General features: G+C 38.9%; 1 protein-coding gene across 4 annotated transcripts in view; it reads right to left on the bottom strand.

Annotated features, from left to right (window-relative positions):
• Positions 1-24,992, bottom strand: part of ATXN1 (ataxin 1) — a 378,441-nt gene that overhangs the window by 12,601 nt on the left and 340,848 nt on the right. For all 4 annotated transcript variants that reach the window (XM_089682288.1, XM_089682287.1, XM_089682290.1 and 1 more), the window contains exon 6: positions 10,743-12,786. In XM_089682288.1, the coding sequence (XP_089538414.1) occupies positions 10,743-12,617 (1,875 nt within the window). In that variant the 5' untranslated portion in view covers positions 12,618-12,786. The remainder of the gene's footprint in view (positions 1-10,742; positions 12,787-24,992) is intronic.

Here is a 24,992-nt window from a genome sequence, read left to right as displayed (position 1 = left end):
GATGGAAAAGGCTCCAGCATTTTTCTTTTCAAAATAACAAACATCTCATACTTACCTGCTGTGTGCAATGGTTTTGCACAGAGCAACCCCAATCATCCGTTTCTGAGGTCCCCCACTAACGCTGCCTAGTGCCCCTATAGCAAGCACTCGTGCATGCTCACTCCTGAGCCTTACTCCGTGTGTCTCTCTTCACACGGAGTGTGGCTCAGCTCAACCCCCTCCTCACTGGCTGTGATTGACAGCAGCAGAAGCCAATGGCTCCTGCTACTGTCTCTGAGCCAGTGAGGAGGGAGAGAGCGCAGAGAGCCTCCATTCTTCTGCACATTGCTGGATCAACATCTGGCCCAGGAGACACAGAAGGTTTTTTTTTACCTTAATACACAGAATGCATTAAGATAAAAAAAAACTCAAGGCTTTAGAACCACTTATTTTATATTAGATCTACACTATAAACCAAAGGTTTGTCTAACACAAATCTGTTTGCACAATTTAGTGTTACAAAGCAATCAATAAAACTGGTTGTACCTTTGACATATAATCTCAAATTGAAAGCAGCAGATCCCTTCTACACACACAACAGTGCCCAGCTAGACTACATTCTTCTACCCTCAAAGAAGCCTATCAGAACCTAGCCCTCCCACTTCTGCTTCTGATCATTGGATTACATTGATGGTGTCATCAGAGGATGAGGTCAAGGAACATGAAGAGCTGTTACACAGAGATGCCGTGCAGTAAATTAAGAACAGACAAAATAATAACTGCAGAATGTCTTCTGTAGATGCTATGTCAGCACAGTTGGCTTGTCTCATACTGTTTAAAAGACAAGGTTGCCCGATTCTAGATCTGCTTTATATTACAACAAGTTTTTCAACAAGTCTTTTAACAAGTCCATTTAAAGACCACCTTCACCCAAGCTGCTGATGCTCACCTTACCTTCACACCCCTGAAGAAGTGAAAATAAAAAAATGTATGCTTCAAGTTGCTCTAGCAGGAGCTTACACAGAGCAAAGTACTCTGTTCCTGGGTGTCAGTTTAGGTACCAATTGCAGCATTGTGGGAAGAATGAAAGAGAGTCATGGGCTTGTGCTTTCTATTCCTGGAAGTAGTAATATTATTATTATACAGGATTTATATAATGCCAGCAGTTTGAGCAAAGTGAGTACAGACAACAAAGTTACTATACAATTCAATACAAGAGGGCCCTGCTTTCTGTTCTCATCAGCAAGTCAATGGAGCAAAGGGGTAGTGAAGATAAGATAAGTATAAGCAAGAAGGGTAGGCAGCATTTAAACAATTCTACTGTTTCTTTGCATGAGAAAAACACAGGTTCAAGTAAACATTTTCAAAAAATGTATGATAGATCTGGAGGCACCTTTAGCATTACGACACACAAATTATTGCGAAAATAACAGTTCTGCTTGCAAGAAATATCTGAAAGAAAAATGGTGCTGTATACTCAGGACTTCCTAAAAATACACCTTGGTACCTTAAGTATGCATGAGTTCATTTATATGGACTCAGTATGGTCCTCAGGCAGAATCTAAGCAAGGGTAAGTTGTTCTGTGACATTAATACTCATTCAAACCATGAATAAATAGTCCTTATATCACATGCTGATGCTGCTTGACAACAGACACATTACCTACAGACAAAATCATAGCGCTATTGCAGCATATATTCAACTATGGGAAAATGTCATCTAAGACTATTTGATTAATTTCTGGTGCCTGCTTTGGGAGTGCCACCTCAACTCTTTAAGATCCCTTTCACACAGGGCAAAATCTGCTTTGCTCAGCAGGGGATCTGTCTGCTGGTGTTTGACAGGTCCCTGTCTGCTAGTTTATGCAGAGCGGACACAGAGGGAGCCCGCTCTTCTCTATGGGCAGCTGGGTTTAAACGGACCTGACTGCCATCCAGTTTGATTCGCCTACACAGCAAAGAACAGATCCCCTTCTGTTTGTTTTTAGTGGACTGGATTGCAACGGAGGAAGGCAGGTGTAAACGGACACGAGTCCGTTTACACCCGCTGGTCCATAGAGATGAATAGACCATCTGATCAGGTCCGCCTAAAAAATTGACAGGCGGACCTGATTGGAACAGGGCCTAAAACTGAACAGAAGGAAAATATACAGGTGCTGCAGCTGGTTAAAATAGTAATTAGATTAGTCCTTTGCCCACATTTATTTAGCCACAGAGCCTTTGTAATTCATATGTGTTTAAAAAGATAATGTGATTACCCTAGTGTGAAAATATGACACACTCAGGGTGGGTTTATGAAAGTTTCATGTCTTATAACCTCTCTTTCACATAACAGCAGCATCAGCATGTGACATATGGACTTCTCATTCTCATTCTCTTGTTTTGGGTGAGTAATAAAGTCACGGACCAACACACCCTGGTTTTCATTCTGCCTAAGCACTTTACTAAATTAAGACACAAAGCGTGATTTGATACTTTAAATGTATCTGTATCATTGTACTTAAGCAATACAATAATTCATGACTGTCATATCGAACCAAGTGTTATTAGCACAATAAAAATGTCAAAAGACTATCCGTGCATGAGTTTCATGCAGTAGTTGAGAGATATGGTAGAAATCAAGCCCTATGTACAGTTTAGAAAATGTTGCCATTATGGTCAAATGCACTGGATTGATTGGAAAAGGCATAATTAAGGTTTTTTTTATAAGTGTAATGGGCTTTATAGATCTCATGAGGATTATGGAAGCTCCTTTCACCTATGTGGAACCTGTTCTCATGCCAACATATAAAAAAAAAAGAACATCCAAGCAGCAGTGGGTCTTCAAATATGTATTCATTCAGAGAAATTATGAAAATAAACTCATTTGATCTCACAGCAAGGCTCATGACATCAAACAAGGATCCACTCCAGTGGGTACCAGGGAAGCATGAAAATACAACAGAAGAGACAAGCTAAAGGGGGAGAGGCCAAAATGTTTTAATGGAGATTATACAATGGAAAACAAACGACAAAATTATCCAACTAGATTATATATATATATATATATATATATATATATATATATATTTATTCTTAAAAAATTTAAATTATTATTATAAACTCTAAAAAACCAACTATGTAAAAGAGTCCATAATCTATTGTTATAAGAATACTTAGTAGGGATGTACCTATGCAGAGTATTTGCACAAGTGCAAATGCTCCCGATACCCAACACCGATACCTTTGCAGTGCAATCTGAGCCCATACAAAATTAATGGGGTTGAATTGCACTGCAAGGAATCGTATTCAATTGAAAAGGAATGCGATGCGATTCCTGTCCAAATCGCATGCAGTTTCCCCCACTGCTCTAGAGCTGTCATTTGTCTGCAGTGCTGAACATCCTGAGTCATGACCAACATGTGCTGGATATAATCCCTTGGCTTGGCACAGTTGATTATGATTTATTCTGCCTGGACACTTATTATAAAGGTAGGGCCCCCTCATTATTTTCCTCTTTGTTAGGCTCCTATGCTTTTTTTAACTGTTTAGCTGCCACCCATTGTGTGCCCCCTCCATAATTAGTGTTTTTGACTTGCTAGTGATCTGTAGATAACCATCTTCTCCCACCATCTAGGATCTGCAGAGATGGTCCCATCAATTAGAGACCCCCTTCTGTGTTAGCCAGGCATTACCTGATCAGGCATGGATTGCCTGCACTCCAGCAACCTGCTCCTGCTCCTGGGTGAGTGAGACAACCCAATCTCCTCCATACACCACCCCATCTTCTCTAGGAACTGGATACCCCATTAGACCAAGCTGGCTGGCAGGCCTTATGACTAGGGGGCCAGGATGGGGGGCAGTGTGCAAAATCACAATCCCCAGCCACAAAAAGACTTCCTGCGCAGCTCCTGTGTGAACTCAGGCTATTACAAGCCTGAGTTCAGACAGGAGCAGTGGGGAAACTGCATGCGATTTGGACAAGAAACATATTGCATTCCTGTTCAATTGCATGCAATTCTTTGCAGTGCAATTCCAGGCCATTCATTTTGTTTGGGTTCAGATTGCACTGCAAAGGTATTGGTTTTGGGTATCGGGTATTGCATGCCATTCTTTGCTGTGCAATTTGTGTTCATACATTTTGTATAGATGCGAATTGCACCACAAAGTATCGGTACTCTGTATCGGCGAGTACTTGACCAAAAGTATCGGTACTCGTACTCACCGGTCAAAAATTGGTGCATCCCTACTTAGCATAGGTGTCAATGCAAAATTGAGAACACATACTATGGCAAATGATAAAATTATCAGTGGTGTCCATGAAAGTATCAGGTAAATACTATGCTCAAATTAAATGCAGAAAAATCAATGCGCTATATAACTTAAATAATAGGATGTGTGACAGGACATGCTCAGGGCTAACAGTTATATTGTCCTGTTACACAGACCATTATTTTAGCTACATAGCTCCTTGAATTATCTGCAATTAATTTGAGCATAGTATTTGCCTGATACTCTCATGGACACCGCTGATGATTTTATGGTTTGTTTGCCATAGTATATTTTCTCGTTTTTACATTGAGACCTATGCTAATTATTCTATCTTATCAAATTATATGTTTTTTTACACAGTTTGGGTAAAGCTATTTTAATACATTTTCAATCTTAAATAATAAATGTTTATTTTAATTATACATGTGTGCCTATATTGTAGTTTGATGATTCCATTGTTTGCTTGCCATAGTAAAATCTCTTACTTGTACACTGATACCAATGCTAATTATTGTTACATCATCAAATTATGTGTTCTTTAAATAGTATAACAGAGATAATACATTTTCTGATTTAAGTAATAGTTGCCATTTTAATTATATGTGAGCATATAATGTAGTTCAACAGGTTTAAGCTGTTTTAACCCATATTCATAATGCTTATATTGAGTCCTGGTGATGGGGTGTGTGTTGTGAGCCCCAAAAAAGCATTGATCATTAACATATGGAACCATTAATGTATTTTGGCCTCTTTACCCTTTTGGCTTTGGAATTCAGGATATTATATACTGTAACAAACACGGTCCATTTTAATGACAATGGGGAGGTAGTGGCAGGGGCAGGGAAAGGGCAGTTGTGGGTGAGTGGGATAAAAATAGTAAGAGATCGTTCACACCATGGTGCAGAGATGTCAGTTTTTCTGCACACGTTCTGCAAGAGCACAACAAAATCAATGTTTCTGTGTGGGCCCTGTTCACACCACAACACTAGTACCATGTGCAGATTTTTTTCTGTGTAAGAATCTGCAACGTGTATAAAACTTATTTCATGCATGAAAACCGATGGTAACTGATATCTCTGCAAGTAAAATCAGCACATCAGTTTCCACCGGTTTTACTGCATGTATGGTGTGAATGAAGCCTATGAGCAGCGGTGGGTGATCGGGAAAAGGGGGGAGTGGTCAGGATATGGGTGGGGGAGAGTGGTGAGAGAACTGGGCAGCTGGAGAGTAGAGTGATGAGGGCAGGGATGGGTGGGTAAAAGAACAGTTGTGAGGGCAGAGAAAGAGTGTTGAAGGTAAGGGGAAGGCTGTGGCAGAGTGGAGAAGAAGTGGGAGAAATGTGTGTAGAGTGATGGTCATGCAGCTGTATGGAAAGGGGCCCATGGGTGGGTGGGTGCAGAGTGTGGAGAGAGCAAAGTGGTGAAGGTGAACAGAAGAGTGTTGAGTAGTGGGCAACAAAGTGGTGAGGGGTTTGAAAGAATGATGAGAGCAGGGGTAGGTGGGTGGACGCATGTGGCAGAGTGGTGGCGGGAGAGGTGGATATTTTGAAAGAGGGGATTGCCTTACCAACTAACCTATTGCTTAACCTCTATTTTTAACCTATGTTGGAAACCTGAAACTAAAGGGGAATACGTCCTGTATTCTTCTTTTAATACAACTATAGGATGGTCTGCCAATATTAAGGGCTTGTATCGATTGCACCAATTTGGGATGACAGATGCATATGGATGCATTTGACCTTCTTCAACTGGGTGTTGCATTCCTATAGACTTTCATAGGAATGCCAAACCCATTTTAAAAACTAGTTCAAGTGGTAATATTAGGTCATATGGAAAATTTTAAGTGCCAGAATCATTCATGTTCCCCTCATATAGAAGTAGGTTCAGGAAAGATGTCCCACCTCTTTATATTAGTGGAAAATGAACTAACAGATAATGGTCAGGCTTATAGTATTTGTAGTAGTCATATGGGAAAGAAAACATTGTGGCATCTCGGGTTTGGGTGATAGGTCTTACATGAATCAGTTTATACAAGTGTTTCTTAATGTTATCTAATGTTATCCAATGTTGGGAATGATATGTCATCAGAAATTATGTTTTGAAACACCCGAGTGAAAGATTTTTTACTTGGAGTTTGAACTGTGTACTGGTTCTAGCCAGCATTAGTAAAGTATACATTTATAAGGGTGAAACATTTAAAGCAAACCTGAGTCACTTTTCCCTACACCTAAAAAAACACTATATTTTATGTAGGTCTAATAGGAAAAAAAAAAGCATGCACAAAGCTCGGAGCAGAGAGAACGGAACCTAATCACGGTATATCTGATGGTACTTGTCCTTCAAACACCACAACAAGTTTAAGAAATAACCAAAAATATGAAGCTGCTTATAATATTAGTCATTCGAGAACTGGGCTTATCCTTTAAGATTGTAGGTGGGGGAAGTTAGATTGCTACATGCGCATGATTTTATCACACTTTTGTTTTTGTTCAATAACTAGGAACTACACTATAAATAATTCAAGTTTTTAGCTTTAGTATTCATACTTTTTTATCGTAGAAAAGGAGCATAACTGTCCTTTGTTGTAAAAATAAGACTGTAAAAAAGTATCACTTTACTTTTATATGTTAAATATATAGTAACCACTTTATAGGATTTAGGTTTATTATGCAGGAAAATAGTTAAACTTTGCTTGAACCAAAGGAACAACATGTAGAATAAATAATTAGGAATTAGGAGCAAAGTAGTGGAAAGTTCTAAATGTTTACCCCATCCTGTTACATATGCTTGTGATTTAGGATGATACAGATCGAATCCCAAACTGTTGGGAGACAAGAAGTTAGCTACATCTATTGCAATCAACTGGCAGAGCTAACCATACTTTAAAATAGAAGTTTACCATAGAATTACTCTATGAACATTAAGAAGTCAAAAAACACATGTACCTTAATAAAAGCATAGTACCATGTTTGACATCTGTGCTCTGGTTCTCCAGCAATCAGCTCTGGAAACTGACGGTTATTTAAGAGCGACACCATGGTATCACTTAGTGCCCCTCAGGCTATTTTTGACAGCATGAGAGCACAGAAAAAACCTTTTCTAGCCAGGTTCTACAACTACAAGAGGTAGCTAGCATAAGGGGACTGAGCGATACAATGAGTTGCATGGTATTGCTCATCAGTGTAGAAGGGCTAAAATCTGTGTCAGGTTTTTATTGCTGTCTGTGTCTCTGTTGTGGATTTTCAGTATCAGTATTTGTCTTTCTGACCATTGTCTCTGGTACAGAAGGTGATGGGAAAACCAAACTTTTTGAGTTGTTGTAGCTAAGAGGTAACCTTCCAATCTGGAATTGTGCACTGGTTACAAATGTCTAACAGGGAATATCAACTTATGTTGGAGGGATCGGTGCAGATGGACCAGTTTGTTTATCAGATATGGAGTGATCAGAAGACATTTTTTGAGTAAAGTAAAATGTATCTCTGGTATTCTCTAATTATCCCTTTTGGGTCCAGGCGTGATGCAAAAAGAATTTTTAACAGCTTTGAAAACCAAAATGTTTTTCAAACCATGTTTGTAGCGAATATGAGTTTTTATTTGGTCATTTGTATAAAAATACCCAAAAATATATTTTTAAAACAAGTTAAAGGACAAAAATGAGGGAAAAAATCAGGTTTAGTTTGTTTAATGTGTAACATATTTTAAATATTTAATACTATTCCAAACATGTTTGCTAAATTATTTTCTCCTATTTATCCTGCGTACACAGACCCCAGTTATGGTTAGTTTCTGATACATGTGTCAGCGCTGCATGATCAGAGCTGTATGAGGGGGGCAACAAAAAATGGGGGGGTGATGGGGCCTGTGTGTAATGCCTCCTCCTGACCAATGTAATGTCTTTTCTCCACTATTAACTGCCCCCTCTGCAATGTCTGTCCACAATTTCCTCCTTTTATATTGCCTGTCCCCATCGTCAACTGATCCATGCTGTACTGCCATCAACTGTCCCCCACTGTACTGTCTGTCCCCATTAACTACCCTTTCTGTACTGCCTGTTTGCACCAGCAGTGGCCCTCCTCACTGTTTTCTTCATCAACCTCCGCCCTCTGTGTTGCTTGCCCCCACCATCAACTGCCAACATCTATACTGCCTGTCCCCACCATTATCTACCCCCTCTGTAGTGCATATCCCTACCATCAACTGATCAACTGGCACCAGCGCAGGAACATATTTTCCTTTCAGTGACACCACCAACACATGGACATGTTTTCCTCACACTTGTGCCAGGCATTACTTCCTTCTCCACTGCAGTATTTTGTGGGTACAAGGAATGTGACATTAGTGTGCATCAAATACAGTGAATAGGCAGTGGTTTGTTTTTTACTATTTAATCATCCCCCTTCAATTCACTCCCACTGTTTCTTGCCATACCCACCATTTGTCATAGTAGAAATTATTTCCGTTTACAAAAATCCACAGATGAAAAGCCATCTAGCACTCAAAAGCCTGGCACTACCTTTTAAAATAAATAATGGGGTAGTAAGAAGGTTAGCAGAGTTAGCTACAGCCCTTTTAAGAAATTACAAAAAACAGACAAACACAAAATTTTGCAGCTGCTAAGGCCCATAACTGCAACATGTATCATGGGTGCATCCATTTTTAAATGTTTATTTACAGGATAGTTTTTTTAATAAAAAGAAATTTAAAAATGACCCAATTTCCTCTTAATAAACAAAAGTATACCTCGTGAAATATGAGTAACAGTGTCTGCTCCTAAGATCCCTGCCTCTATTGCTCTGACTATTTTGTTACTTCAAACATTCTGTGGCCAAAATGTAATATCGCATATTCATTTCTATATGGTATTTCAAGCCTACTCTTAATAATCGGAATGATCTTGATGCTTGTAAATTTACTTTGTGAAGATCCCCACACCTTTACTGGAATTCTGTATGACGTATTCATTATGCCCAGTGAATAGGTACTGCTGTGGCACAGAATTCAAAGAGCCTGCCTTCTGTACTACATAAGTGCTTAAATGAGGAGTTTCAGGAAGTGGAGTCAGTACAGGAATACTGCCTGCAAGTAGCAAGGTACCATGGTATACAGTATATAGTCTTTAGAATAGGAAAGTAAAAAGGAGAGAGGAAGCTAGAAAGCATGAAGAAATGCTGGAAGCTGTGGAAAGCGATGGTCAGTACAGTAGACAGGTAGCACTCATAAGATATTTCAAGTAAGCTCATATTGGATTGTTAAAAATGACAGTTGTTTGTATTGCTATTACAATGCTGGTGTTCTAAAATGAAAGTGTGGGCTGTGACCTTAGATTTCCTTTAAAATACAGAGATGATGTGTCTGCTGTATACGTAGAGCAGACACATCATCTCTCATGTTTCAATAAATTAGATCATCTAACCCACAGCTGTCAAACTGGAGGCCCTCCAGCTGTTGCCAAACTACAAGTCCCATGAGGCATTGCAAGATTGACAGTTACAAGCATGACTCCAAAAGGCAGAGGCATGATGGGACTTGGTAGTTTCGCAACAGCTGGAGGGCCACCAGTTTGACACCGCTGCTCTAACCCATGATTTTTAAACTATCCTTAACCTAAACCCTAATACTATTCAGCTCTTGCAGATTTACAGCTACCTTGTTAGCTGCCAAAATTATCCTGCACTAAGATATGAGCTTAAGAGGTTATTTCATTACTACAGAAAAAAATGTAAAGGTAAGCACCCGACACCATAACTCCACTCCCTGGTTCCTGCTGTACTTGCATAGTTGTTGAGCTCTCAGCTGGTTCAGGGATTTGAAATCCCTGCTCTTCACCCTCTTCTCCGTATAGTGCTTCCCTCTGTGCCTTCACAGTGAACTGAACTGGTCTGTCCCAGAAGCACTGCATGGAGAAGAGGGAGAAGAGTAGGGATTTCAAATCTCTGGACTGCTGGACCGGTTATGGGAGTGCTGACAACTCAGCAATCCTGGAGATAAGTACAGTGGGGACTGGGTGTGGGGAGGATGTCCGGTGTTAGTTCAACTTTACATTTTTTTCTGTAAAAGTGAACACTTTAAAGCAACCTGTATCCACTCTACAATCAAACAAAAATCGTCTAAACACAGTTATGAATGCCCTGGGGTGTGAGAAGGAACAGCAGTTAAATGACCACTGTCTCAGTGGTCACATGATCAGAAGCCAGTCCCGCTGGTTACCAATCCTTAGTCTGGACCAAGAGCTGTCTTTGTCAGCTCGGTCTTTGTGATGGGAGTGTATAAACATTGACTGCCCAGCACCACAGAGTTACAAAAAAATGTATGCTATGACATATATATTTAAGTGTAAAGAAGATCCAAAGAAAGTCACAGCAATATATGAATATATAAATATATAGTATAGTAATATGGTAATAGTAAGTAATGAAAGTTATACATTTCTAAGACTGATAGAGTTTTACACAGTATTACTAAAGACAATGGCTGAAAGACAAAATTTAAACATAAGTGCAGTATTTCACTCACCTGTGCTCGATGCTCTCCAACAGCAAACTGAACCACAGCAATGCCTGGACTATGGCTGTTCTCAATCCTTTCAACTGTGCTGGAGTCTATTTTCAAGTCGTTGCTAATATCGGCGCTCTGTATGAAGTCTTCAGTTTTTAAATCTTCTACCTTCTTTAGCTCACCATTGGCCAGCTGAATTATTGACCCTTTTGTGAAATAAGGGGGCAGTGTGGGAGCAGCTGCCATTGGAGAAGCAACGGACTGTACTAGAGGAAGGTGTATTTGAGCTGGAACCAATGTGGTCTGGTAGGCTGCTTGTGTTGCCAATGATTCAGCACTGTAGTTATCACTCTTAGGAATGGGCGTAGTGACAAAAGTATGAGGCACTGCTGCAAATTGGGGAGATGAAGTGACAATAGCAGGTGCTACCCCTACCCCAGATGGTTCAATGTCTGGATTGCCAACTGGTATGAGCAAGGGCTGTGTGCCTGGAATAACCAAGTGCTGTGGCAAATTTCCAGGGTAACCAATGGTTTGCTGCTGACTGCTGAGATAGCCAATAACTGGCTGTTGTGTACCCGCATAAAAGGCTGCAGCAGGCAGCCCAACAGAAAGTTGCTCTGCTGCACTATGAGTTGTCTGGATGACAGTGTGAGGAGATAAAGTGGCCACGGTTTTCACGCTTTCTGCGCATAAAGTCTGTTGTGGGGATAAAGCATAGGACCGGTGGGATGGTTTTCCTAAGTGTAAGCTTCCCTTGTTATGAGCAGTTGAGGGTGAGGTTTCTCTCTTAATGGTTTGTGGAACATCAATGTCTGTGGCAGCAGGGTTGCTGTTGGGTACCACCATGACAGAGGTCCGAACACCTGAGGGATCCCGAGCACTAAACTCAGTACTTGGGTGCATCACTACATGCCTTGTCTCATAATGTTGGGAAGCTGGTTTATTATTGCCTGCTTTCATTAGCTGTGCATCTGTTGAGGGAGGGATTACAAATCTCCTAACTTTCTCTATCTCCCCATTTAATAATTCCTTGGCTTGTGACCTGAAACTATCTTCTTTCTTTGTAGGGTCCCTAGCAATAAAATGAGCTCCTGATTCTGAGTACTGCACAACCACCTGGGGGGAAGTACCCAGGGTGAGTGTATGTGGAATCACTGGGTGGGTATGTAAATGGACTGGGATAGTTGGTGGTGACAGATTTCTGACTCCACTCTGTGATGAGCTTAAATTATGCACATATTGACTTGACTGTGTAGGAGGAGATCCTGCTGAAATCAATCCTGGAGTCCGATCTAGATGCGGTTCACCTTTATGCCCCTGCTGGCTTAAGCTGCTTACATTGGCCAACATAGTGGAATAAGCCTCCATCTGGGAACGTTGTGATGGAGTGGAGACTCCTGATGCTGTTGAGGGCACAGCACTTGATGCGGAATTCGATGTAGGTGAAACTAGCTGCGAATTGATGAACCCTGCATACGATGGTCCACTATACTGCGGTCCAATAAACTGGAACGTTTGGGGCACATTAGCATATTGTACAGGAGACATTGATGCCCCTGACTGAGACTGCACAGTTTGATAAATGGCAGGACCTGTTGTTGCTGCTGGTACCGACCTTGGAGCACTAGGGGGGGAATAGTCTATACCAGTTGAAAGTGTTTTATGTAAACCTACCCCCTGTTGTAAACCAGCTTCTATTGAAGTTCCTGCAGGCCCATGATGACGTCCACCATGGCTGCTGGCCGTGGTGGGAAGCCATGATAAACTATCTGTACGATGGTTTTCATTTGTCAATCCAACTGTCTTTTCTTCAGAAGGTCGACTGGTGGCGGGAATTTCACGTTTCTTCGGTGGCAGGCTTTCATTGCTCCTTTCTTGATTAGATTTCATGTTTTGCTTTCTGCCACCCCCGCCAACCCCCACTACTTGCTCACTGCCTGACTGATACTGATTTCAGTCTGGTGAATGGAAAATCACATTTAATTCCAGAAGGAACCCCAACAACTTCATGAGGAATCATCTCCCTGGGAGCACAATCTTCTAACAGATGATATGGAATCTAAATATGGAAACACAAAACATAATATACATTCATTATAACAGGACCTTTGATTAAAATAAACCTTGAAGCTTACAATTTAATTCACAAATCAAAGCTTTATTCTGTGTTTATACAAGCTAACTAAATAAATAAAAAATGTACATAAAGATTCTCTACATCCGTCTGCAGATTTACCTTACTTCCATTAAACAGGTGTAAGTTTCCCCCTGAAAGCTATCTCATTGAAGTGATGAGTGAGGCATACTCCTCCCTTGTGATTGACTACAGACAGCTTAGGAAACCAATTATAACATTAGGATAAGGGGAAATTTGTCATTTGTAAGATTAAAATGGCTTTTAAAGCATAAAAGACAAGTTTTAGTTTAAGCACAATATATTTGCAGCTACAGTATGTGGAAAAGGCACCTATTATTACATAATATGTGACTCCAATCAAAACTAGATAGGATTGGAACCTCTGTCATGTTTTTAGCACTGTCTGTGTCATCCTTAGGAAGATCTCCCCTACTTCCTGTCTCAATGAGAGTGGTTACCTGGAAAGGAAATGAGAGGAAATCTCACCAATGGTGACACATAGATAAAACACTATTTAGAAGAGTAGAGAAGGGTCAAAACCTTTGTAGAGTTTTACAGTAGTCTGTGTTAGTGTTGTGGAAGTATTTATATCCTGCCCTAATAACAATGGTCACTTTACCACTTTACCATAAAGCTTTGTCTAAAGTTCTTCTGCTTTAACTAAAATAATGTTTAATTTCAAATTAGTACACAAGTGTGCCAAAATCAAATGGGCAACACTTTTACTGGCTGTTTTACAGTCTGATTATCAGCAGAAAATCCTAGAGGCGAAACTGAAATAGCCTATTTCAAATCTTTCAGTACACAGTATTTATATATATATATATATATATATATATATATATATATAAATATATATATATATATATACACAGTATACATACACACACACATATGCATGCATTTTTTATCATAATCTCTATTTGTAATGGTGAAAGGTAGTTTCTGCATATTCTGCATATCATAAAAAATGAAATTACCTTTTTTATGATAAATTGGGGAAATTACACAGTCTATTATAAAGTTTTCAAAAGAAATACATACAGTGTTTCAAAATAAAATCTCCCTAGTACAACGGGGAAACGGGAGGGGTGAATTTCTTTCCCTCTTATTTCTGGAAACCAGATATAACTTGGTGAAAGGTGATGATTATGTCCTACCTAATCGTGTACAATTTAGAAAATTTACATCCATTTCTAGTCTGTCCTCTGATATAATCATATAATAAATATTCATATGAGATGCTTTATAAACTACCAACATTACCAAAATTAATGAAAGAAAGTTTTAGATTCTTATGCTTATGCAACATGTTTTTCCTTATTGTCCTAAAGCAGCCTTTCCATGGCAAAACCTGCCCTCTAAGTCCTGATTCACTCTGGATCTGACATTGAAATCATGCGACTTCACTTGAAGTCGCACAATTTTAAAGTCAGATGGTGGTGCGACTTCAGATGAGACTACATAGACATCTGTGCGGCTTCATGCACAGATGTCTATGCAAATCTCACCCCAAATCAGCAAAAGTAGTGCAGGAACTACTTTTCTAATCGGTGTGCACCGATTAGAACAGTTCCATTGCCGATCCTTGCATGTGATCGTCATGTGATCTGAATGGTCAAATCACATCACAATTCACAACAGTGTGAACCAGGGCTAGCACAAAAGTATTTTGCAAATAAATGGTTTGCCCAAAAAATATATACACATTCTTCCTTATGTCTTTGTAAATCTATGAGGATTTCAACAATTTTCATATTCAAAGCATGACATGATATAGTAGTAGTAATAATAATAATAATAATAGTATTAAGGATAATAAAAATGTTTAACATATAATACATTTTGAAATGCTGTATATCATAGTTCTTCAATGCATTTTCTCTTCACCAAACAGGTTCTAATTTATTTTAAACTTAAGCACAGAAAAGTACTGAAAGAAAGAAACCTAACACTCTATAGTGCAAAGTGCTGACTTTTATTAGGATTGCGTAGGTGGGTGTTGAAACAAGTGTGAAAACAACTGTGAGGGAAAGACTGTGTTGAACAAAGGATAACTGTTGAAGAACTTGTCATAATTTTCTCCCTGTATGTGCTGGGAACATCTGCCTCACAGCACAGAAAACTGTAGTCATGCGTATTCTCTTTTAGTATGGAATTCTCAAAGTAGCTGGGTCAGATGAGACAAGCAGCTGAGAAATAATTCAGACCAAGGTTCTAGAGCTAGTCCAAAGTGTCACCTCTTTAGTTAGCCAAGTACTATCCATTATATTTATCTGCCATCATGTACCTTACAAGCATACATAATACAAACTTTTAAATGTTCTCTAAACCCAAAAAAGTAAATGTTGGTTATGGCAGATTGAGGTTACAGGAGATGCCCAGTTCTTTCACATCTGAACTTCACACATCAATGTTCTATTACATTTTGGACCCCAATCTGCATATATTACTGGCCTAGATCAGGGATACACTGGAAGAAAATGTTTGTATAATTTCATACCACATGACTAAGGTCTGAGGGTGATTAGACATATTCTTCTACAAAGAAGCACTTTTTGTTGGTCGTATAATGAATTTATTCTGCAAATGTTGGAATTCATATTGAACCATAACGTTCTCCTCTTCAAGGGCTCCTGCTTCCTCTAGGAACTGGGCGTAGCGATGGGGACTTTTTGTGCCCCATCCTATGTCAATCTGTACAAGGGGAAGTGGGAGAAAATCTTTCTCTCAGATGGCACTGGTACATCGACAACATATTTTTTTATGGGATGTCCAGAACAAATTGTCAATGCAATGCCTGGCAAAAATGAACACAAATAGTTGCAACTTGTATTTTACCATGATGTACAACATAAACAAGGTTACTTTCTTAAATGTGATTGTTTAAAGGGACCAGAGGGTCAATTAACCTGTTTAGAAAAGAAATACAATTCTACACGCTGACAGTTTTCATCCAATTTCATTAAAAGAGTCTATTCCATATAGTCAATTTCTTAGATTAAAACTCAAATGCACAAACCAGTCAGATTTTCAAACAGAAGTGGATAGATTAACAAAGAAACTCCTGAAAAGGAGGCTATATGAAAACATACCTTAGGAAAGAGTTTAATCGAGCTAATAGTCAAAATAGACAAACCTTAATTTTTCAACAGAAAGTCAAATCTGAAGATAATTTGACACACATAATTTAAAAAATTCTCCAACGAGGAAGTCAGAAAAAATATTAAATAACACTGGTCTATCATAAGGGATGACCCAGTGCTGAGGGATTTAATCCCACATGCCCTTTCTATTACATTTAAAAGAACAAATTTTATTATTGTATCTAACACAAAGTGAATATAAGGGAGAGAACAGCAAAGACCCATTTAAAATGAGAGGAACATTTCCTTGTGGAGATTAATCCCACTGTCAATTTGTACCTAAACAAAAAGATTTTAGACTCCCAAATGGGGACTGGTTTGAACCTAAACACTTTGTTGATTGTAATACTAAAGGTGTGGTTTACCTCCAGTGTGAGTGTGGAGTGTATGTTGGGAAGACTCATCAAGAAATCTGGAGAAGGATATACAAACATGTGCATGGCATGCTGATTGGCAACCTGTATCTTCTTGTGGGGAGACATGTTGCCAAGACTCACAAATATAGAAACCCAAGGTCACCTCCATGGCCTTGGACAGAGTACATATCACTGGGATATGTACTCTGGGACTGGAATAAAATATTATTACAATGCACCTGTATCCCATGTCTATTCAGCCTGAAGCAAGATGAAGGCTGTGCTTGAGCAGGGTTCATGTTCATGAGGTAAACTGTGATTGGGAGGGAGTGTGTGCCAGAGGCAGGCTTTGATTGGTTGAGGGGGGGTGCCAGAGGCAGGCTGTGATTGGGAGGGAGTGTGCCAGGGGAAGGCTGTGATAATGAGGGTGTGTGTGCCAGAGGCAGGCTGTGATTGATCAGGGGGTGTGGTGGCTGAAAAACTTCTCAATACAAGCATGCTGCACATCGTCTGCACAGTATCCTGTACCTCTGACTGGCCAGCCAAAGGATAAAAAAAACTGACCATGCTAACACAGAACAGCTTCTGTGTTTTGTGTGGTCAGTTTAGAACAAGGCAGGATCAACCAGATACTACAGATGGAAGAAGTACATGAAAATGATAGAGCATATGATTTAAAAAGTACACACTTGTAAACACAAACATAGAAAGAAAGAAATATTGAGAGTAACATACATTTTAAATCTTACTAGTAAGATATATCTAAAGACATTTGTTTTCAGGGTGACGGTGCTTACTACTGCAGTGTTGTCACACATTTTCTGCACCCTACAAACTTGGATCACAAGCTGCCACAGTACCATAGAAAACTGTAGTGTTCATTCCATATTGGTGCATACACATATCCACAGGAGGTTCCTGTAAACAGTCTTAGACTAGGTTCACACCTGTGCAGTTTGCGTTTATTTGTTTCTGCAGTTCTTTTTGTAGTGCGTTTTGCATTTTAGCACATGCATTTTTATGCGGTTTTTTTATGCATTTTGCTTTTTTATTTATTTGATTTTATTTTTTGGCCAACTTGTTGCTGGGCGGACTAAAACCACAAAATTCATTAAAAATGCGTCAAAAACACATAAAAAATGCAGGCAAAACGCAGCACTTGCATTCTTTATGCAGTTCAGTTGTAGTCTATTGGACTAAAAATGCAAACTGCTGCGGGAAAAAAAGTACCTGACCCTTTCCAAAAAAAAAACGCCCGCAAAAACTGCATAGATGTGAATGTGATCCATAGGTTATCATGATAAATGGCATGCACTGCATTCCTGCAAAACACAAAATGCATAAAAAAAATGCACAGGTCTGAACCTGGCCTTACAGGATATGTACAGTGCAGGCAGCAAAAACATGAACACCATAAGCAAATCTAAGTATTCTTTTAAAAGAGTTTAGTTGTAATTCAGTGCTTATGAAGGTAATTATAACTGATCAAATTGATTGCATTACCCGGTTTTAAAAACAAGTAGGTTTCCACTCCAGGTGGAATCTGTAATCTCAATTAAACCAAACAGCTGTAATTAGGGTGTTCAAATAATATAGCATAAAGTTGCTCTGAAAATCCCTTCTGAGACCCCCCTGACTGGAGAACATTGAGAAGTTTAAAGTGGTTGTAAACCTCAGACATGACATATGAACAAACCGTATCCCTCTATAATGTGTATGTGTCTCAATTAAGAGCACTAGGTATCATTTTTATCTGCTGCTTTGTCCCTCTGCTATAAGCAGGAGTCACTTCTGACAAATTTTCCTGACACCAAGAGAAAAATGATGACAGGGGAAGGACCTCCCGCAGATTAATAGCCTCAACTCTGTTCCTATGAGCTGTGTGAAGGAGAGGTGTGTCTGTTCCCTCCAATCAGCTCTCAGAGCTCTCCTCACTAAGCTATACAGAGTATAACTTCAGTTCCCCGCCCCTTTTTTTTCAGACAAGCTTTAAATTCAGCACTTTTAACTGGTGTAGAAATAGAATACTGCAGATAAACAGGTACAACTTATGCGTCTCTGCATCTCTGCGTACCCCCTGAGGTCAGTCACTTCACTAGGAATATCAAAGGGTTTACAACCACTTTAAGCCCAACCTTGGAACTAGAGCCTTTGATTCTGATTACACCAGTTTGTGAAGAATATGGCTTTTTAATAAAATATATGGTGCCTAACACTTAATGGGAAGCTGCTGGATACTGTGCTTGATGGCAGTAAAATACATGCTGGCAGGGGAACAGGCACATCTACCTTTTCATCAATGGTCTGCTACAAAGCTATAGCTGGAAAAAATTAAATCCCGATTCCAAGGAATGAAGAAACCACAGTAGATTATAGTGCTAATTAAACATCAGTATTGGGATCCACGAAGCTGATATATTCATTATTGAGTCTCTTATTTATATTACATTTCCTTAGTGAAAACCATATTTCTAATAGATCATTTTCCCTCAAGTCACTCAAGAAGAACACTGCTACTGTATACATTCTCGATATGCTGCTTAAAGTTTTACTGCATATTTGTGCTTGAGTGCATTTAAAAATGAAATGTGAAAGTATACTGACATATATATTTGTCACTAGGCAACTGCACGGCAAAAAAATAATTAATGGTTTCCTCCTTATAATCTGAGACATAGATCAAATTATAGTCAGATATAGCAAGCAAAATCTACCACTGATACTTGAGCCTGGCAAGAAGCATACAGCAGCCTGTAATGTTAATTCAAAGGGAAATTATATTAATTTGGATTCATTTTATTTATTACATTTACATTTTACAATTAATAGCATAGATCCATTTTTGCTATATGTATAAAATATTTCCTCTTCAAATAAATACTAAATACAGGTTGTAGTCATCAATCATATTTCCCACTGAACCTTGTTGTTTTTTTTTTTTTTTTTAAAGAGGGCAAAGCAGAAGCTGTTTCCTTTCCGACTGTCTTTGAATGAAAAATTCATACACAACCATACATCGGTGGGGAAATAAGTCACGACTCTGACTCTTTCAGTTGCGTTTGTAAATTTCAGCTTATGCTATTGAGCACAGGCAACAAAAGCCTTTTTGTTATGACATTGATGTTAAACTTGCAGCCTCCAGATAACTGCACATAACTTTAATTTTCTGCCAACTTTTTTTTTCTGCAAATCTTAACACTGATCCTAGGTCACAGGACTAGCACTTGCAGGAGTGAGAGGCAGCATTTTCTTCAAAAAAGGGAAGTGAAGGTCATTATTATTTTTTTTTTTAGTTAGAAACAGCATTTTTTTTTCCATAAAGGCAAGTATTTTGGTATCTCTATTACACATAATTATATATCAGAGCTTTTTGTTAATCATTAAGTGTAAGGTCCACGTTTGAAAACAAAGTAGAACTAGATTTTTGAGAACTGACAAGTGTAATATTCACCCAGCTTCCCTCCTGTGCAATAAAATTAGTATTAGCTAATGCACTAACATGTGTTTGGCTATTCAAAACAAAATAAGAGCCTATGGTACATTCTTGTTAAAGGGTAATTGTATATTTACTACTCTTATTTGTTCAGTGGATGGCCTTCCATAAATTGAGTTTCTTTCACATAAGTAGAGCCTAGCCAAGAGACTTTTTTGCAGGGAGGCATTCTGGCTCCCAGTGGTTGCACATCGAAGATCTTGAAGAAAAGTAGAGCAACAAGTGCAAGAACCTGGGGCTGAGGATGTTTCTGAAGGTGTGATGGCGTGTTTAGGGTTAGCTGTCATGAAAGCACAGCTACCCTGTTAGCATCTCAGGGACTTGAACCCTAAGTGGGCTTGATCAGTAAATGGGGAGTACTTGTAACATGACCCAAAACATCATAAATAAATAAAAAAAGATGAAGGAAGAAAATTTCCAGTCGTACACATTATCAACTTAACACATGTGTAGCATATAGATGGGTGTTGTTTCTGCTTTTGTCACTGTATCGTGCTCAAGCCAGGAAAGCATAACGTAGTCATTATTTAATATACCATGCATTATTTGCCTTTTATACTATCCAAAATTAATTTTTTAATTTGCTACAGGTATTACCTTATTGATCAGTTATACAACACAAGTATCATCCATTTTAGCTGTTTTGACTGTAGGGCCTCTTGCACACTACTGCCTAAAATACATTGCTTTTAGGCATACAGGCATTTTTTTAAAATGCAGACCAGTGTTTTCAATGCCCCGGTGTAAACATGCACTGCATATTGATCAGTAAAAAATACAGAAACCTGTAAAAAAAATCAAGCTAGAAGAAATGAGTTGTTTATCAAGTAGCGCAAGAAACAGAGCCAATCGAGGTGGTGATAAAGTAAATGAATGAAAAGATAAGATTTCAACATTTAAATAAAAATATCCTGTTATCAGAAAAAAAATAGCAAAAGGAGTTGTAATAACTAATCCATTTTGGTAAATTGAGTCTTTTTTACAGTATAGTCAAGATTAGTATAGGACTTTAACTAGCCTTATCTACAGTCATGGTCAAAAATATTAGCACCCCTGCATTTCTGTCAGATAAATGCACCACCTTGCCCAGAAAATTGTTGCAATTACAAATTGTTTAGGCATTCTTATGTTTATATCTTTTCTTTGTATTGGTATGACACAAAAAAAGTGGAGAAACAAAAAAATAAAATCTGACACATTCTATGCAAAACCCCAAAAATGGACTGTACAAAACTATTGGCACCTTCTCAAAATTTGAAGAAATAATTGCATTCCAAGTTTGTAATGCTCCTGTAAATTGTAACTAAACTCACCTGTATTAACAGGTGCTGACAATACAGAAATCACAGCGGAAACCAGTAAAATGGTAAACATATTACTCTACCTTTCTGTTGTGTGTCTCTGTGTGCAACATGGAGAAGAGAAAGAGCAGCAAAGAAATGTCTCAGGATTTGAGAACAAAAATTGTGGAAAAGCATGGACAATCGCAAGGTTACAAGTTTAACTTCAGAGATCTTAATGTTCCTGTGTCCACTGTGTACAACATTGTCAAGAAGTTTACAGCCCACAGCACTGTAGCTAAGCTCCCTGGACGTGGACAAAAAAGAAAAATTGATCAAAGATTGCAGCGAAGGATTGTTCAAATGGTGGATAAAGAACCTTGATCATCCTCCAGACAAATTCAAGGTGGCCTTCAGGCACAGGGTACAACTGTGTCAGCTCACACTATATGTTGCCATCTGAATGAAAAGGGACGCTATGGTAGGAGACCCAGGAGGACCTCACTGTTGACACAGAAACATAAAAAAGCCAGATTGGAGTTTGCCAAAACTTACTTGAAGAAGCCAAAATCCTTTTGGCAGAATGTCCTGTGGACAGACAATACAAAATTAAAGCTTTTTGGTAAAGCCCATTATTCTATTGTTTTCAGAAAAAGAAATGAGGCCTTTAAAGAAAAGAATACAGTCCCTACAGTCAAACATGGTGGAGGTTCACTGGGGTTTTCGGGTTGCTTTGCTGCTTCAGGCACTGGATGTCTTGACTGTGTTATCAAGAGCTGATCCAAAGAGATGACGTTACTTGAAGGCTATGCAGATCAAAAGCTTCTTGAAAAAAGGTTCTGCAGTCCAGCACTCCATAGAGTAAAAGTTGGGAAAGTGAAGAGAGAAAGAAATTTTAAAGTGGAAAAAAATTAAAAATGATATGTCATATTGCTATAGAAGCCATGTTTTAATTGAATCTTATTAAAATGACCTTTCCTTTTCAATCTGTAGTGCTTTAATTTTCTGTAAAATTCAATGTGATTTGGCAGCCTACATGTTATACTCCCTAAGGGTTAATTACTTCTAAAAATGATGCAAACACTGCAGCTTTCCTCTTGTGAAAGCAGAAAGTGCACCAGCTGTTTATAATGAACCAGTCACTCCCATTCAGAATGAATATGCAATTAGTCTAGTGAAACAAATAGCTATTTCTTCACAGCAAAAAGAAAGGAATCTGCAACAGAGTTTGTCAAAATCCCTGCAATGCAGATTTGTCACCCAGATTCGAATGTTTTTTTTCTCAAAAAGAAGAGTTACTCTTTAAACGATTCAAGACTAGAAACAGTACTGGTAAAAGCAAAAGGCGTCTCTAACTTCAGTGTGCACTTCATAAGTAAAAGCTGAATTGGTCTCCTTTGATTTGGGAGTGAGAGCAAAAGACCATGTATGGCAGAAAAAAAGAGCGTGGATTACGCACACAATGCTCCACCCATTGGATTATGTCAACATTCGGTACCAAAGTGTTAACACCCTCTATTGCAAAAAAAAAAAGGGAAATGAGGAATAATGGCACTAACAACTAGCAAAAATGGGGTAACTCCTGGTGCAAGTTCTGAATCAAAGCTAGCGACTCTGGACCTGGAAAGTGTTCTGAAGCTTTTTTCTAGAACAGAGTCTCAAAAACACCTCATGTGGAACCCAGTATCAGAAAGTCACTTTCAGGTGATGGCTGCAACATCTAGCCCAGCAGGGTCCAGATGCGGAACTCCAAAAGCCAGATTGGGGGCAGCCATGCTGGTTAGCTACAATCAGAAAAAACCTTCAGCAGCGGTATGAAGAAAAATTGCGATAGAAGGGAAATCGAAGACAAAAGAGTGCTAGCAAAATAATAGTTTAGTTGTAGAAAGGATGTCCATCCTCCTGGGCAGTATGACCTGAAGGTTAACCCCCTGATGCTGAGTGCACGCAAATATGAGGCCTCTCTGGGCCTTGACACTGAGCGGCCGCATATTTGTGTGCCATTAGAAAATACATATGTGCTAAGAGTGCGCGCCCCTGCGTGCTCCCATCACATATGTCCGTGACTCACGGAAAAGTCCTGATCTCCCCTTACAATCGGGACCTCTTCTGATCATGTGACCACCGTGACGGTGAATCATGGCGGTCACATGACCCTAAAACCACGCCCACCTCCTGGTTTCTGAAGCTCTTAAAGGGCAGGGAGGCACTGGCGCCAAGAGGTTAAAGACTTACTGGGGTTGGATTTACTAAAACTGGAGAATGCAACATCTGGGGCAGTTGTGCATGGTAGCCAATCAGCTTTTAACTTCAGCTTGTTCAATTAAGCTTTGAAAATAAAACCTGGGAGCTGATTGGTTTCTGTGCAGAACTGCACCAGATTTTGCTCTCTACAGTGTTAGTAAATTAACCCCACTGTGTCCCTCAATGGATGAGAAAGAAATAAGTTATTATCAACTAGCATACATTCTGCATTTTGTGATTTCACATTAAAAATCCTGGGAAATATGAGGGGAATTTTCAGTTGCAAATGGGTTTACTCCAGAACAAACAGCAGTTTATATACTGCAGCCCTTACAGGACAGAGTTTTAGAGCGACGTGCATTTCTGTTCAACAAAGACCAGAAACATGTACTTGGAACTTGGAAGTTTATTTTGGCATACAGCGCCAAACATAAGTAGCTGTCTGATTGATTTTTATTTTCTTTCTACCGACAGAAGAATTTCTCTAAATGGAAAACCCAGATTTGCATTCCATACGTTATACAAGAATACTAATACAGTATTTGGCAGGTTCCTGAACATACATGTGCATATACTATCTATCTATCTATCTATCTATCTATCTATCTATCTATCTATCTATCTAAAAACATACCTACACATTCCCCATATTTCTTCTTATTTATCATTCATGAGGGTAGGAAGTTCACAGTTATATATTTACACATTGATTTCTGAGTCCGAGGAGGATAATGGCATCATAATATATAACTGTTAGACATCAGACTGCTTTAGCTGCTAAAGAAAGACAATTAACTTAAAGAGTAATTCTACTTTTGCTTAGAAAAAAACAATCCCCTCTGGGTGATCATTGTAAGAATTTTAGCAAACGTTACAGATTCCTATGTTTATTGTGATTTTTTTCATTAGTGATCAGCTGCTGCACTTGAAGAGTACTACTGAGGAAAGTGGCAGGGTCTGAATCCCTTTCGATGCGATTAACCTTTTGGGACTATCTCACCATAACTGAAACCGAAATGTTTGTTGCAGAAAGATTTGTATCTATTTGTATCTTAATAGATATAAGCAAGAAATGGCTTCATACACCATTTGCCATGTACAGAGGGCCTCCAGATTGAAAAAAGAAAGGTATTTTTAACAACATTTTACTCTAATATGGCTTGTGTCACAATTATTTCTGCTATATTATTTTTTTTATTATTTATTTATATTATTATTATAATTATTAATTATAATATATTATTATTATTTTGTATGTATTTTTTTTTTATTTGCAATATTTTTTTTCACAAAAGTGGAGTTACCCTTTAGGATATTTACCATCTTTTGTTTCAACTCAAGAGGAATGTATTTAACAGATTTTAACTGAAAGTTCAGTTGGGCTTTAACCAGGGGTATATTTACCACAAGGCAAACAGGGCAGCATTTTTGGGAGGAGGGGCAGTGTTGCTCCCCCAGAAGAAGGGACAGAAAAAGGGACACACATGGCACGGGAATCTGAGAGAGTGGGCTGCTTGACAGTGTATGCAGAGTCCAACTGTCATTCCTGGATATGTCCGCAGCTGTGAAGGTGAGTATCTTTCTCTCTCTCGCCATTGAGGGGGGTTGG

The sequence above is a fragment of the Staurois parvus genome, unplaced genomic scaffold (genome assembly GCF_062004578.1).
Source record: "Staurois parvus isolate SC_StPar_1 unplaced genomic scaffold, SC_StPar_1.0 ptg000287l, whole genome shotgun sequence".
NCBI classification, from domain to species: domain Eukaryota; kingdom Metazoa; phylum Chordata; class Amphibia; order Anura; family Ranidae; genus Staurois; species Staurois parvus.
Note: the sequence above shows the minus strand (reverse complement) of the source record. Positions and strands in the feature narration are given on the sequence as shown.